This window comes from Paroedura picta, chromosome 4 (genome assembly GCF_049243985.1).
Source record: "Paroedura picta isolate Pp20150507F chromosome 4, Ppicta_v3.0, whole genome shotgun sequence".
NCBI classification, from domain to species: domain Eukaryota; kingdom Metazoa; phylum Chordata; class Lepidosauria; order Squamata; family Gekkonidae; genus Paroedura; species Paroedura picta.
In genome coordinates, this window is record NC_135372.1 from 100,647,380 (window position 1) to 100,664,380 (window position 17,001).

Below are 17,001 nucleotides of genomic sequence, written 5' to 3' on the forward strand. Positions count from 1 at the left end.
TGATTTGGCCATTGAATGACATCTGAGGTAAAGACTCATGAATGCTTCTGAAAGATGTTTGTGCATTGGTGACATTTGAATGAAGCCCAGGCCTTTTCTGCACAAACAGCTTACTGCAGTCAAGTCTTTTAAGATTGACTTCAAATTCAGTGCCTGCATTTATATACCTGTTTTTTTTCTGTGGTGTATTCATTCTGCAGCTGCAACCCAAATGCAGTTTTCTTAAACTGGGTTGCAATGCCACCCCCAGCTTTCCACTACAGTGCGCTTCAGATTCAAGCATCGGTCAAACTTCTTTCCCCTTCTTCATCTATCTTCTTTTTTTTACTGCTAAACAAATTGGAAAGGCAGCCAAACCAGGTAGGGGAGAGAAGTGTGACTACTGAAAGGTCTGACACAAGGTTGGCTCCATTGCAGGAAGGCATGGAGAATGACAGTGGAGGAGTGGCCTCTGACAGGTGGGAAAGGGTGTGTAAGGAAATCCTAGGGAATGTTTATGCTTCTGAATTACCCTCAGCTTGGGAGTGAAGAAAGGGAAAAAAACTGCAACAAAACCAGCCTCACAAAACATGGAGAAACAGCAATGGAAACGTGAACTGAGCACCTGGGGGACGTGCAGGGTGAAAGTGAGGAGAAATGCAGAACGGGGGGGGGGGGGGGGGCAGTGGACATGTACTGCAAAAAACACCAGTGCATAAAAGGCCCCATGTTAGACAGGAATGCCACTGGAGAACTCACCTATAAAGAAGTCACTGAGAATGTTACTTTGTCCCTCAGTGCACTGAGAACCTGCTATGATTTTTTTTCCCCTGTGATATTCTTCAGGGAATTTAGAGATTGCAGCAAGACATAGGAAGCAGGAGATTTCTCAAATGATTAATCTTGGCTATTAAAGGTCTATTATGTCAAAAACAACCCCTTGAATGGTGTTCAGACAGTTCAATTAAGCTAGTATAGTCAGTGGAAATTTTGAGCCAAAGACATCGTTATTCTGTTTTAATTCTTTACTCTCCATTTTTGTTTTCAATATGTTAGACAAATATTAGCATCATAAGATAATATGGAAGGGCAAACAGGAGGAGAAATAGAAAGCACTATTGCGTGAAGGGAAATAAATTTAATAATTTTCATCCTTTCTCCATGTGGACTCAATACAACAAGGAATACTGGCTAGGGAGAACTGTGGTAGAAGATCAACATCTTTCATGTTTCACATATTCACATACAGTTAATACCAAATGTAGGCAAATAGTAATATTTCTTTTCATTCTTGGACCACAAAAGCATAGCCAGCATTTTCAAACTTTGAACATTTTTTTCCCTGGTAAATTTTTCCTGCTTTCAACCTTTTGGGATAAAAAATAAATTTCAGACCTTGCTTTCCTAGCTAATACTCTATTCATCTACATCATGAAAGTAATGAATGAATCATTTCTGTATTGATTTATTTTAAAATTAAGAATCGAGAACAGATAACCTAGTACTGTTGTTATGAAAGTACTCTTCTTTGCACATGTCTGCCCTGACAGTCAGAAAAATGGGCAGGGTGTGCAGTCAGTCAGAAGCCAGGCCTTCCTGAAGCCTCTTCCTGTATACCAATTGTGTTTGGAAAAGAGATGCTACCAGAATCTCAGAAATGTTGCAGTCGTTCAGTGGCTAGTTAGTTTGAATGAACACACCAATTTTTCTCAATTTAGAATGAAGAACACCTTTCGTAGATTGTAGTGCAGCGCCATTTCTTCTGTTTTCTAATTAAAATGTCTTTAACTTGCTCACTGTGAGCTGTTGTTCACACAGTGACCCAGATATTATGTCTAGTCCCTATCTACACATTACAGATTTTATTTTATTTTTTTATTCCTCAGTCTCTACCCTTTGCTGTTCTCACCCTTCATGTTCCATCAAGCCCTGGATGCAGAGAATATAACTACAAAGAAATTTCCCAGTCTTCTCTTTGATATCTGCATTTTATGATCCCATTGCTGTTGCCAACTCCCATGTCCCATGGGAAATTGCACATACGTTAGCCAGTTTATCCTGCCCATGCATGCATGCCACAAACCCCCATCAGGTCACAAGAACTGTAGCAGCCAAATCTGTCTGTCTGTCTCTGTCTTTCTATCTATCTATCTATCTATCTATCTATCTATCTATCTATCTATCTATCTATTTATCTATCTAGACTGGAAAACCTTTTATGATTTTATTGAACTTCAGAAGAACAAAATGACACAGGTGGGTTGGTCCCGAAACAGCCTGTGTATAGAACAATAGAGTAATATGAAATTATATAATTTCTCATTGGAGGCAGGAGAAGGTGATGCCCTTAAAGGTCAGACCAATAACCTAAGGTCTCCACCCTTTGCACATCCCCCTGGGACCACCCTTATGCCATTTTGCTAAGTCACCAGAAAGGTCCCTAAAAGGCGATAGCCGATCCTCCCAGCCCTCCGCCCGACTCCAGTGGTTTAGTATCAACAATTCTAGTGGCCTTGGAAACAGGCCAGTCCGGTACATCAACATTGGCACTACTTGGCAGCATTTCAAGAGATGGTCAAGTACACCCTCCTCACAAGGCCTTCTGATTGAGACATAGTTCCAGAAGCTAAGTTACAGAGACAAAATATTACAGAACTTTGCATTGTCACCTACAATGTTTAAGCACTGAATGGACACTTTAGTAATCTTAGCATTTCATAGCATAAAAAAGTGAAAAGTTCAACCCCTACGCCATCATATCTATCTATCACATCTATCACTGTTGCTTGTTTAAAGGGGATGTATTCAGAACAACAGCAGCAAAAAAACTAAGTTACATACTTAGTATCTTGAATGTTGCATAACTAGTTTAGATGTACTAGCTAGTCTGGATGTACTAGCTGGATAAATACTGCTTTGACTATTGACATTGATAAACCAGGTAAAGGACTTTATTCAAGAAATCCTCTCAATAATCCAAGGTATGTATATCAAAATGCAACGATTCTTTCCAGTAATTCTCAATAGTCAAAGGCAGACATCAAGGCATTTAGCCTGGGTGACCCCATTGGGCCTTGCAGCCCAGCAGATTTTGAGGCATTCAGGTTATCATCAGTAAAACTTCCCTCTTTCCAATCCACATTAACAACTGGAGGCAGACAATGCCTTGGACCACAAGCTGCAGAGTGGATCTTTGAACCCCTTTTCCCCAGCATTCCTCAGAAACTTCCAAAAAGCTGATGCTGGGTTTTATGGTAACCTCATGGACAAAATGCATAGTGATGGGACTGAAATCGCGTCTCCTCATTCATCCACTACGGAGTGTTTGCTGGTACAACAGTAGTCTAGAACTGACTTTGTTGCTCATGGCCTGGATGTTCATCCTGCTGACATCTCTGATGAACAAATTTTGCAAAAGACCAGAGGCAATCAGTGCCAAAAGAAATTAGGGTGCATAGACAATGATGCCTCTGTACACTACCCTCTCAAAATTTCTCACTATAGCCTAAGTCACATTGCAAAATGAGGAAATGGTTTCCCAAGGTAATCCATGTGGTTACCTTTTTGCCTGACCATCAAGACACCGAAATACATGATCATTCCTTACTGTAGCAGCAGAATATAAGAGTCCAGTGGTACCTTAAAATGCTTTGAGGGGGCATTTTTCCTGCTACCTGTCAATGAAGACTTATTTCCCTGTAACAAAATTAACAAAATTGTACAACTCTTATTCCCATTTGTATTCCCAGGATAAAAGCCACGGTGAAAATAAATGGGTTGCTTCATGCTGTGGGGAAAATGATACTTTGTGTTAATATTTATAACTATTAGTTAATATTTAATTCAGATCAGTCTCTGCTGCTCAGGTGTGTTGTGAAATTTTTAAAAGGTGGGTGTTTCTCATTAAGGGATGCTCTGATCCTGTTAGTAATGACTTTGAATTGTAAAATGCTCACCTAATGTTATAGAGGTGAAATTTAGGGATATAGCAGGAGGGTGTTGGGGATGAATCATAGCTAGGAGCATTTTTTCCTTTCTTTTTTCAGCTGCTAGCCTTACCTGTTGGATAGTGCTGATAAGGCAGCATACAGCCCTGAATATAAATACATAAAATTTGTTGAGGACAAAGTACCTTTAATTTGGAGTGGGGTGGAAGGAAGAGAAAGGCAAGGATGAAAGTAGGATAGGATAGATGTTGTCATGCAATACTTAAGTGAGATTGCTTCTTCTTCCCACATGATGGCAGCAGATGTACTTTTGCATGCAGTTTCCTAAGATGCTGGAGCAACATTGAGGAACAAGCTCGTTTTTTTGCTTTAGGCCAAACCCTATGATATCTTCAAGATGGAATGAAACCTTTCTTATAATGTATGTGTTTTCTTAATCTGTGCTTTACTTTATTCCTGATCAATTAGATCCTAAGGCTGCTCCCACTGATATTAGACTCAGAGTTTTAAACAGTACGGCAATCAACCTGCAGTGGACTAGAGTATACCCGGATACCATCCAGGGACAGCTTAAGGAGTACAGAGTGAGCACAGCTGAAACTATATATTTTTGATTATTAATATGGCTAACCCTGACACTAATGATGACTAGTCACATGGCCCTTATACAGTGGGAATGACATGAAAGATCCAGAAACTGCTAAACCGCTTGAGAGCCAGTATGATGTAGTGGTTAAAGATTAGTGGACTTTAATCTGGAGAATCAGGTTTGATTCACCACTTTGCCACATGTAGCCAATTGGGTCACCTTGAGCTAGTCACAGTTCTCTTAGCACTGTTCTCACAGAGAAGTTCTGTTAGAGCTCTCTCAGATCCACCTACCTCACAGAGTGTCTGTTGTGGGGAGAAAAGGGAAAGGTGTTTGTAAGCTGCTTTGGGACTTCTTCGGGTAGTTAAAAGCAGGGTATAAAAAAACAGCTATTCTAAATGACACTGAAAACCCATGTTATACAGGCACATATCTACAACTGCAGAAAAACCTCCATAGATATATCAAAACCTTCATGACCTTGTGCAGGTTTTTAAAATCCAGACAAAATAGCCTTCTTGTGAACAGGGCATATTTTTCCCCCACTGGAGTTCAAAGAAGGTCAGTCTCCGTCATAGACAGTTTTAATTTGTTGTGCCATTTGTAGCTTCCTTATGTGTATGATTGTGTTGAGGTTTTGTAGGGAAAGTCATGACAAGTAAACCAGCTTTCAAAGTGATTTATTTTTTATTATAGGGGCCAATCTTTATCATTTACAGAATTTTTGCTCCAACATTTCTAATGAAACATGATGTGGTCTCATTGATGATTTCTTGCTGATTCAAAATGATGAGCTCACATTCATTCTGGAATAGATAGCATGAAATATTCTTTGTTTCAAAAAGTAAATACTCCATGTTAATTACAACTTAAATTTTTATAATGAGGTTGAAAATTTTCCCTCACCTTAAAGCTGTTGCTTTCCCTTCGAAAAAGAATCCCTTTAACATTCTGAGCAATCATATCAAAAATGCATTTAACATTGGTTAGTTGTGACTTCATCTAGTCAATATTGTCATTTATCAAGGGCAGTTCTGAGTAGTTGCTGACTCTTCTAATAATATTATTAGCCTCTATTCTGATAAGCCCCTGATAATGTTAAGCTGGTTTCCTTCATCACAAATTTTCACAATGGTTAAGAAAATTAATTTTTCAGACACTTTTCCTGTCTGTTATGTCATTCCTAGTGTATTTTTGTCATGGTTTATTAATTTGTGTACCAGTGTTCTGTTTTGGCCTTTAAAACATTTAAAAATTGTGCTGAGAACTAAAAGTAGTTAAAAACTACAGCAAAAGAATCCTAAACATTTTATGTTTTTGAGATCATGCTCTCTCTCCCATCCCTTTCTAAAAATGTTGCCAGGAGATGTACCAAACAAAGTCTAGAGAATTGTTACAAAAGAAAAAAAAGCAAATTAGCAGTGAATAGTTTAAGAATTTCAACACTTCAGAAGAAATGTAGTCTATCCCTCCCATTTGACAAGTGTTCACATTTCTCAATTCTGAGAAATTTGTTTCATAGGATATGAAACTCTTTACTCCTTGTTTTTCCTGTTCCTAAATATCGATTGCATTGTACATCTAGAACAGCCTTTCCCATCATTTGTTTCCATTGGGAAACCCCTGAAACATTCTTGATTGATTGATTGGATTTATCCTCTGCCACTCCTGAAACCAGTCCAGCTCGTGGTGGTTTTCAATAAAAGAATAAAATCCCATAAAACAGAAACGACAATAGTCCTTGATGGCAGGTAAAATAAATTATATCCCTACCCCTACCCCAACCACATCCTATAACACCAGGGCAAACTGTTCCCCAATATCCCCATCATCCTCGAGAGAGGTGCCCCTGCCCAGTTGACCAGAGGCTATGCCTCTACAGGGGCCTATATAGGGAGGTATCCGATCTTCCTGGCCCAGCCTCAACCAAATGCCTGGCGGAAGAGCTCTGTCTTACAGGCTCTGCAGAATATTGGCAGCTCCATCAGGACTCTCAGCTCTTCTTGGAGCCCATTCCACCAGGTTGGGGCCAGGACTGAAAAAGCCCTGGCCCTGGTTGAAGCTAGGCATGCGTCCCGTGGACTGGGGATAACCGGCAGATTCATACCCGCAGAGCAAAGAGACTTGTGGGGGGCATAAGGAGACAAGCGGTCCCTCAGATATGCAAGGCCCAGGCCACAGGTAGTCCTTATAGGTAAGAACCAAAATCTTGAACCTGATTCAGAAGCTAATTGATAACCAGTGCAGCTGCCACAGCATAGGCTGGGCATGGGCTTTGAGAAACCCCAGAAGTGTTGTGATTGTGCAGAATAGGGTTGGGAAGCATAGCTGTGTGCATGCCCACCCAGGGCCCCTCCCTTTCCTATCCCCTCTAGGACCATCATTGGCGATTTTAAGGGGGGAGAAAACTTGATCAATGTTTAAATTCTTTTAGTTGTATAAACAATTATTTAACTCCCAGCCATTCAGGAAACCCAGGGCCATCAAGAAACCCCAGAGTTTGACAAAAACCTGATTGAGAAAGGCTGGCCTAGTATGAAGAGTCTCTTAATGATCATCGAGATGGGGAGCTTGGTCCCTTATGGCCTGTTTAGTTTTGGCTAGCTCATTAACTTCCTGCATTCTTTCCCCTTTCCCATCTGTAAAACAATAAACAATACTGACTTCCACCTTACTCCATGGAATGGTTGGCAAGTGTGAACTAACCCACCTGGTATTTAAAAAGCAAATGTTTGAACTTGTTCGGTTAAATCTAGTAAAACCCAAACGGGAAAAAGTTTCACTTGCCTTGCATGTTTCTTGAAGGCCTATTTCTGGAGAGAGAGTAGTTTCCTGAAGAATCTGTGGGTCTCCAAGAAAAGGCAGTCTGAGAGTTTTATTGGAGACAGAACACGGGGCATAGTGTCCCGGCTGTTTCCTTACAGCAGCTACAAACTGGAGATGGTTGTAGTCAACGGGAGAGGAGATGGGCCTCGGAGTGAAATTAAGGAGTTCACAACACCTGAAGGAGGTAGGTTCCTACCTTCATGACCTTGTGCAGGTTTTTGCACCATTTATATTGTATGTGAAACATGAAGGTATACTAGAGCTCTGTGAGTCTTAGAGTCTTGAAATTCCCTGGGCTCAGAGGACTAGGCTGCTGATTATGATAAAGAGCTCTTTAAAATCTCCATTTGGCATAGGTTTAGGTTTGTTGGTTTCCTAATGCCCTAAAAATGCCTTTGTCTTCTCTGCCACTGTTCTATGTCCTTCTGTGTTATGGAAGAGCATAAAGAGTGGATTAAGCAAAGAGGATATAGTATAAGACTTCAAAGATCAGGCTGCACAGACACTCACTACTGAGGTTCATAAAGAATAATGGCTTGTAATAGATAAATGAATTAAGTAAAATGGAAATGATTGAAAATGCTCTAGTAAAGGCAGCATGACCCTTTGACAGCAGATTTTTATTTATTGTTATTGCTGATTGTACTGTCTATCTTCTTTCCAAGAAATAATTTTGCCCATGTTCTCCTTTCTATAAAATGAATGCCATCCCCATGTCCATGATGTACTCTGTAATGGAACTGTTACCTAAATCTGCTCATGGTCGAATTTAGTCTTAACATGTTCAAGGATTTTATTGTAGAGTGGAGACTACCACTTCCGCTTGCTTTCATAGCTGGATCAATATCTTTTCATTATTTCTCCTAACCGGCAATGAAAGCTTCCTTAGTGTTTACAGTTGCTGTATCATTCTAATGGGTTATACTAAGCTGATGAACAGCAACCTCTGTAATGATTGTAGGGCACTGAGAAATGACAGAATTGCACAATGGACATCGTTTTTATACAATAATCCTCCTGCCAGGAATTTCTTCTGGCTTTTATCTCCCAAAAAGTAAAATTCTTGTTTAGCAAAATCTTCTTTTTGCAGCTAAAATGCTTTTAAAAGAGCACCTTTTTTTTGGGGGGGGGGGGTGTCCAATAATGGTATGTAGAGTTTGGTTTTGACCAGCAAACCTGGGGGCGGGGGGTAAGTGAAGAATCAAATCCCCTCTTCCCCTTGCATGGTCTAAATCTTAATAGCAGCTGTCTGCAGTATTTATTTTACGTAGGCCAACCGACATATCTGTTCATGCCCTGAATTGAATTGTCTGACTTTTCCTTAGCTACTGAGTCAATTCCTGCATCACTCCTGTTTGACAAAAGCTTCAATACAGTCCTTGTTGCTCTCCTTTTTTGCTGTATCCTAAGCATGGAAGTATTCTAGTGGGTTCTATCAGATTCAACATGAAAGGGGCCAGCAACAGCCTCTCAAGGGAATTTAAACTATGTTTCTCTGCTTAATTGTGATAACTATAATGAACCACTATGAATCCCAGGGCAGTGACACAAGCAGCACCAGGAAAACGTTGCAGGAGTACAGTACCCTGTATACTGTGTACCCTGTGATGCAGAAAATCACCCAAATTCTGGGAAAGCTCTTTTTATGTTTTGGAGGACTTATCAGTGATGTAAGGACCTGCAGTTTGTTCTTTTGACAAAGCATTCTTGTAGCTCCTTTCACTGGATGCCTGAAATAGGGATATGAGCTCTGATAGAAAAAAAGTTACCTATCTCTTACTAAGCAGATATAGTAATTGGTAGTGTGACATGTAGGTTAAAGAACTGGATGAACAAGCTATTCAGCACAGAAGTCCCCTGTGATAAAGAGTGCCTAATTTACGGAAATCAGTTTATGGCATTGGGTGGTGGGCCACCAAGAAGCTGGTTTGGTCTTCCTGCACTTATGGCAGAGAGTCTTTCATGCATCCAGCAACATTCTGAGGGTGTGCTAGAGATGGGGGATAGCTTTTACTTTTTAAACCCAAATACCCACTCAGTGTGGATGGGCAGTGTGAGACCTCTTGGATTTGGAGGAGGGATGTCAGCATGTTGCAGAAGATACAGTCAGGAATTCATCCATGTGTTTTTAAAATCCACTTTTCATGAGTGCAATTTATTCTTTATTTCTGAACCCCTTTCCCAGTTGCCAAAGTTCAGTACTATTAAGCCTTGCTAATTTTAATTGGGATAGCGTTGAGCATACACTTGGCTCATGTAGCAGCTCACGAAAGCATACAATGGGTAAATGTCATACACATCATACCAGAAGTGAGGAGGCCTGAGCTCAAATCCCTGGGTGTGACCTAGTCATTCTTTTTCAACCTGTAGCACCTCACAGGGTTGTTGTAAATACAGAATGCCACCTTGAGCACCTCGGAAGAAAGGCAGGACAAATAGGTAATGGGTGGGGAAAGGCTGTTGGTATAAGGAGAAGGAAGTTCTCTGCATGCCCCTTAACAGTGTGCACTGTGTGGTCAGTCTGTTCTGTACTGACACGATACTGATCCAGAGGCATGGAGTGTGGAACTCATCCCCATTCAGCAGCTGCAGAGCTTCCTCCATTATGTCACACTATACTTATCACTCCCATCCAAACCACTGGGACTTCAAGTGGTTAGTTCTGATTGCAGCCAATGTAAAATAATGCAATCCCTGTTGATGAAGATTAAGAATATTGCAAAAGGTGCTCCAGTATATTGGTGTATTGCAAGGATAGGGAATGCTGTTGGTTATGATGAGAAACGTGTGGCATTTTCTGTGATGAAAGGAAATGGATAACTGGAGTGCCATCTTTAAGGTGGTGGTGTGATGAATCCATCTACCGAGTACCTTATCTGTGTGGTTCTGCAAAAGGTACTAACAAGCTTTTGATGTTCGTGTAAACTACATCAAATCTTAAACCATCTCATACAGTTGAGCGGTTTAGCCAACAGAGGGCAGCAGCACCTCCCCATGCATTAAATCTAGGGGACCGCTATGCAAATACAAAGCTATCAAAAGTTAGCATAGGTGTCTGTGTTGAATTGAAACCCCATGTCAGATATAGCATAAACTTCCTATGCTGCCAGCTCCAAACTTTTTGTGTGCATATTATTTCAAACAGTGTGCATATAAGCAATGTTATCTTATTATTTCTTCTCCTTTTTCTTTCTTGCCCACACCTTTTCCCTAAGTACCTAGTGCTCCAAGGTATTTCAAAATCCGCCAACCAAACGTGGATACCATCACTTTGGAATGGGAGCACCCTGAACATCCTAATGGCATTCTTATTGGATACACCCTTAGATACCAAGCCTGTATGTCCCATACTCATTTTATGGAAATTTTGTTTGTTGTTTTGTTTGTCATTCTTGTTTTAATTTTTGGTGATCTGTAATCTGAATGTAATCTGAGAGTTGAATAGCCTATCCTAGTGCTGTGGAATTTCTTACAAGTTACTGAAAGATATGTTCCCTATTAAATATGGTGTAGTAGCTAGCTATAAACATCCATTTCAGTGTAAAATTGATGTTTTTAGGAAGAATTTTGTAACAATGTGGATGGGCAATTGAAAAGAAAAATAATATTGGAACCCTGCTCTTGAGTGCAGTGGAAAAGATCAGTTTTACCCATACCTCATGCTTGTTAAAACCACCTGTCCTCAATTTTTTTTAAATTATAACCTACCTTTCTCTATATTGGGACCCAATGCAGTACTATCAGTAATGGTTACCAGGCAAAAAATGCCCAAAGTATTTGAGCTAGGCTCTCCACTGGCTATGTCCCTCATTTGAAGGCATCTCTAGGACTAATATGGAGCATAGCCTTTAGGATGCAGGGAAAATAAACATGTATTCTTCTAAGAAAGCCTGTGCTTTGCTCAGGGGCTGGTCAAGGATGAGAAGTGGTAAAATGTCTAGCTGTTTTTCTCAAAACAAGACTTAAGCCTACACAGCCTGCCTTTCTCCCCAGTTAACGGATCCAAAACTGGCAGAACAATTCTAGAGAACTTCTCTCCTAATCAGACAAAGTTTTTACTTCAGCGGACGGATCCCATATCACGCTATAGATTTGACCTGCGTGGCAGGACACAGATTGGGGAAGGGGAGCCTGCCAAAGGGGAGTCACCATCTCCATTAAATGAAGGTAAGAGGAAACATGATGTCAGTGCATTTTAGGCCTGAGAGCAGCATGTGTGTCCTGCAGAGTTGAATGTAAACTACTGCAGTGTGTGTTGAAACTCCTATGGCATCCAAACATATCTGGATTTGTTAAAACGGTGTCATTATTTAGTGTGGGGTTTTTTTTTATTGCTGACAGCTTCAGACAGTAAACTTGAAGCATACTTCTGATATGGCCCTCAATGTTCTGCAGTAGTCTGCTTTTTTACCCAACATATAATGCAAGTATTGTCTCATTATAAATACTGGAAAAACAAGACAAGTGAGGGCGATTAACTTATTAATTTAATGTGTTCTAAATTATTGGGGGGGGGGGGGAGGTTGACACTTGCCAAGATTTCAAAATCATTAAAACAGCCCCAGGTTCCAGTGCTTTTATAAAATTTCATTCAGTATTAGTATAGATGTGGCTGTAATGTTTGTAAATAAGGAACATTTTTACAACTATCAGCAATAAATATTCTGTGTGGTCCTTATAAATAGGACAGTTGTGTAATTTGGGCCTGAGATATTTCTGTCTTTACTCTTTATTACACTGTTGCTTACATAGATCTGTAACCTTTTCACATGGTGTTTGTTATCCAGTATTTAGATCTTGCTTAATGTTTCTGAACACTTTCAAGAAGAGGGAAGGAAAATGTTGGTAGCAGTAACATAATTTCTGCTGAAAATAGCTGCCCATTTGGTGGGTTTATTATCCATAGGGGCTTTGGCATCCTTGGCACTAAGAATGAGTGTTACAGGAACTCCTATTTAAACTAAAACAAAAATAATATGTACACTTTAGATATTGGGTGAACTATTTCTGATCCCAAAGGTTACTTAGGACATAAATAAAGAGAATCCTAATAAAATATGCCCCAGAGGTTGTTATCCTTATATGAAGCAGGGATTTAAGGCAATTGACTTCCCCATTCTGGAGCATCTCTACAATGTATACTATTAAGCAACTTTAAGATTATTTTTATTGGTGCGTGGGGAGGTCTAAAACAGATGCTTCCTCTAGCCCCCATGCCCCACTCGACTGCAAGAGATAAGTTGGGGAAGTATGATGGGCACTTTCCCATCACTGTAACCAATGAATAACCGGGGGTGGGGGTGGGTAGCCAGAATTTGTAGATGCCTATTAGGATAAAAATACTCTTTGTGAAAGATCCATCAAACTAAGTGAAAGTTCAGTAGCCCTCAGGGAAGGAGGATGGAAACAAAGCTTGTTCTTTATACGCTGTAATTTTTAAAAAGAAATCCTGAATTCAATTCAGTCTCTTTGGTAAATAGCTGTTACTTTTGTGTCATCAGAATTGTAATATGTGGGAAAGCATTTCCTTGAGTATGCATTTCAAAAAGTGAGTTGTCCTTCCTACATTTTTAAGCATGACACATAGCAGTTGGCAACAGCATTAACATATATCTCTTCCCATGCTGTACAAAATAATTTGTTTTCATTCAGGTTGCCAGTGGCTGAGGATTGTCTGGTAACAGAAACATCTACACCCCCTTGATGTAGCTTGATTTCTAAAGCTACATACTGCTCCAAATTTGGGGTTTGCTGACAATGTGAGAATGTACAGAACAGTACAAAAAACAGGTGGACAGTTGTAATTATTAGTTTGTAATAGGATGCTGTTTGTAAAAGAAAGTTAACCTGGTTTTTAGGCGTTTTTTAGGGAATATTTTCTAATAATCTGGACTGAACCTTGACAAGAAGTCCTCTAAAACATCTCTCTTGAAATCAGCTATATGGAGTAGAAAATAATTCTCAGCTAGTGAAAACTGCATGGGAATGGCTTATGATGGCAACTGTTTGTGTATCTTTACATCAGGCCTATGTAATCATGATGGAATCATAAAAATGGGCAGCACTGGTGGTAGAGTTTCCCCAACCTGCATCCCACCTCAACACCAGCATAATGTTACATCAATGAAAATCTTGGCGTACCATTTAAAAGTCCCATTCAGCACATGGAGAATGAAAGTGTTTCCCCTCGCTCCACCACAGAGTTCTGGAACAGCTTAAGATACTTATAAGTCTGCAGCTAATCACAAATCACCAAAGCACTATATAAACCCCAAACAGGACACACATTGGAAAGAACATGTGACACACAACATGGTCTCATGGCTAGCAAATATAGCACACACAATCTGTTTTTGGTGATGGTACCGTTATAAAAAAGGAGCTTTGCTAATCCTGCTGTGCTCAGATCACTTACAGATACTTCACCTTGGGCACAAAAACCAAAGGGGACCCTCCTCTTCTCCAACTTGGAATTCATGGACAATGTACCCCACACAGGTAAGCAAGAGAAGGGGAATTCCTGCCTCAAACCCTGACTATTATGAATATTCCACCCTGCCCCAATGTATGCCTGCTCTCTGTTTTGCCTGAATAAGCTTAATTTACTAGAAGTCTATACAGTACAGAAAGGGGGGGGGGGGCTTGCAGAGATGCTGGCAGTACATTACAATGTGACCATTCTTGACCAAACAGTTATGGAGCCTGTTTCCTTGCAGGGTCAGTGCACCTTGGAGCAGCAGAAAGCCCAAAAACAGTTCCAGTGCAGAACCTTAAAGGGAGAGGTAAGTGTGTTGTTCCACAGGTATATCCTACCCTGTGGGAATCTCCTGAGGGGAGCTGGAACCTGAGAGGACACAACATGCAGGATTATGGGAGCCATTTGTTCTTTGCTGCTACTCATTGCTGTCATTGTGTCTCTCTACCAGGAAGATGTACTCCATTCACAGTGCAGTGCTAACCATCTATCAAGCCTATAGCACGACCAATGGCTGCAGTGACCAGTGTGCTCCCAGCTGCCTTGCTGTGGAGCTGCCAGCTCTCTTGTCATGACCTAGCTCCTCCACCACTGCAAGATGTTTAACAGTTATTTGACTGGCACAGTTGTCTCTTTCATAGACATGCAATGATAAAGGCACTGTGATTCCTCATTGCAGCTTGCAAAGTCACAGGAACCTTGCCGTAACAAGAAATTTGCCAACCCCATTCACCTGCCTTGCTTCCAATATGACTGATACTGTACAATAAATGTGTGGATTGCTTTACAGCTGTGTATCTGATTTGGAGGTTGGTAGACAGGGATCCCGCCACACCCCTTGTTCTTTACTAGTCTCAGCTATCTTCAGCAGGCAGTTCTCACTAGGAGGGGTCTGAGGGAATCATCTAGTGATTGCATCTGAAGGGGCAGGGGTCCTTATATTCAGTATCCATATTATTGATAAGTAGTCTCTATGATAGGGGTAGGGACGGACAGCACAAAGATTTCTAGGATGAATGCAAACATGTTGCTTTCTGAGTGCAACAGGAGATTGCTTGTCAAAATTATTGGTTTGTGAGGCAGCCAATCAGCATAGCCAATCCATACCCAGTGGCTACATATGATATTGTAAAATGCCAGCAATGCAGGGAATTCTTCCTAGACTGTCACTGTCTTGGCAGCAGATCCCTTAAATGGGATCCAGTCCTTGGCCCCATTTGACACATGGGTGTCTTTCCCTAATAGCTGTTGGCAAGCTGAATTGGCAGGAATGCTTCCTTTCAACATGTAGTTATGTGTTCCCTTGGTACTACCCCTGAATCTGCCTACCCCATGTTAGGCAAAAGGCTGCTACTCCTTGGAGGATGTTACTGCATGTGCCCCAAACCTTTTTGAGGGGAAGATCTTGGAAATCCTGTTAGGACACTTCTGAGAAGAACATGAGGGTTTGCTCTGAAGTGGTTCTATTTCCTTCCAGATGTATACACCTGGCAAATAGTATGTTGGTATGTTGGTGCAGGAGGAAACTCAGGCCAACATCTGCAAAGCTCCCTGGAGTGTGTGCAGTCCAGGACTGCTCTGGATCATGCCATGATCCTCCCTCCAGTGGCACAGGTTGTGTTCCCTTTGTTTCCTCCATTACTGTGTTCTGCACATGGGCAGAAACACCCCTGATGCCAGGGGGCATGGCCATGTCAGCATGCACTGGTTGCTGCTTCTGCCTGTTCCATGGTGGCAGCAGTAGCACACCACTCCATGACTGTTGCATTGCCATTGGATTGGTACAGATCAGTATGGACTTTGGGGGCAATTGCTGTCCTCTCTGCACCTCATTTTACTCTACATTTTTTGTCTGCTAAAAGAACATTGGATAATAACTAGAATCGCTGGTTGGTACCTAAGTAGCTTAAGGTTGGCTGCAAATTTATGTGAAAATTTGCGCTCCAAGTTGCTGAAATGGGCCTCTGCTAAAAATCCTCTTTGTTATCTTGTCGGTGTGACTTCGGTTGTTTCTACATTGCACTACGAAAACGCTGCCCCTCCCTGCTAAAGCTGGAAACTGACAGACACAGTATCCATACAACCTGTTCCTACACTACTCCCTGTGGTCACTGCCCCTCTTCTCCTTCCCTCCTGAGAGAGAGGGCCTGGTAACCCCTCTTACCTCCCTTTCCTCTTCCCACCTGTACCATGTATAAAGATATGTCACGGCTCACCTGGGAAAGTTTTAAAAGTGCTTTAAATGACTGATAGGTGGAAAGAAGAAAGGCAAACTTAGCTCCACTATCTTGAAGGAGAGGTTTAACTCCATCACCACCCTGTGAACACCATATTTACATGGATGCTGCCTTTGCAACAGCCCCACGGTTTCCACAATGACTCAGATCAAAATAGATTTTTTAAAGTAATCCAGTTTATCAGAGAAAAATACAGGAGCCATATGAGTCGTATCTAGATTAGGTGAAATATTCTGAGGATGTTTCTGAATACAATGACAGCTTCCTGCTATCCACATAGAAAGATCCATGTGTGGAAGCAGTCAACTGTCATGAGTTGATGTGGCTGCGTTTATGTTGACCTCAAGTGCAGGATATTTTGCACAGCTTCATGGGCATAACTACGCAAGTGTTCACAGCAGTGTGCAAAAGTCATATTATGCTGTCTTCTGCTCACCGGCTCGAGCACTTCCGTTGCTATGACTGCCTCAGAGTGTGGCAACATAGCTGGAGTTCAGCAAGGATTTTGCAATCCCTGCTGTTGCTATGTACCAAGAAGCCCGAGGGAACAGCTCTCAGTGGAATCTCTTGAGGAAGGTTTTGCAGGCTCTTCAAATAAAAGCTGAGGTGTTCATCACTCATGTTATTAATGACTGGTGCGCTGTCTCCATAAGCATTTAGGACCATTAGACAATGAACAATAAGCCACCAAAGAATTTCAGATCACATGGAAGAATGTTCCTTGAAAAAGCCTTGCCGGGCTTTTCTTTTTTTTTTCTCCTACGCATATAAATATAAAACTATCCAAGCCGTAGCTTCCATTTCCCACAGATAGCATTTGTGTCAAGGGATCTTCTGAATGAAATAAAACATTATCGTGGTTGATCTGCTTTGAGTGTTGTCTCCTTTAACATAGACTTAAGTATGATGAGCTTGCAAGAAAGTTGAACGAGGGATGATTATTTGCTC

General features: G+C 41.1%; 1 protein-coding gene across 15 annotated transcripts in view; it reads left to right on the plus strand.

Annotated features, from left to right (window-relative positions):
- NFASC (neurofascin) overlaps positions 1-17,001 on the plus strand; it is a 208,626-nt gene that overhangs the window by 144,108 nt on the left and 47,517 nt on the right. For 9 of the 15 annotated variants that reach the window (XM_077334671.1, XM_077334672.1, XM_077334676.1 and 6 more), the window contains 4 exons: positions 4,395-4,510; positions 7,321-7,525; positions 10,557-10,679; positions 11,335-11,508. The exons of 1 other annotated variant lie outside the window; for it this stretch is intronic. In XM_077334671.1, coding sequence (XP_077190786.1) covers positions 4,395-4,510; positions 7,321-7,525; positions 10,557-10,679; positions 11,335-11,508 — 618 coding nt within the window. Of the gene's footprint in view, positions 1-4,394; positions 4,511-7,320; positions 7,526-10,556; positions 10,680-11,334; positions 11,509-13,747; positions 13,840-14,057; positions 15,310-17,001 lie in introns of those variants that run through there. 5 more of the 15 variants (XM_077334683.1, XM_077334684.1, XM_077334686.1 and 2 more) reach the window with 3 other exon arrangements.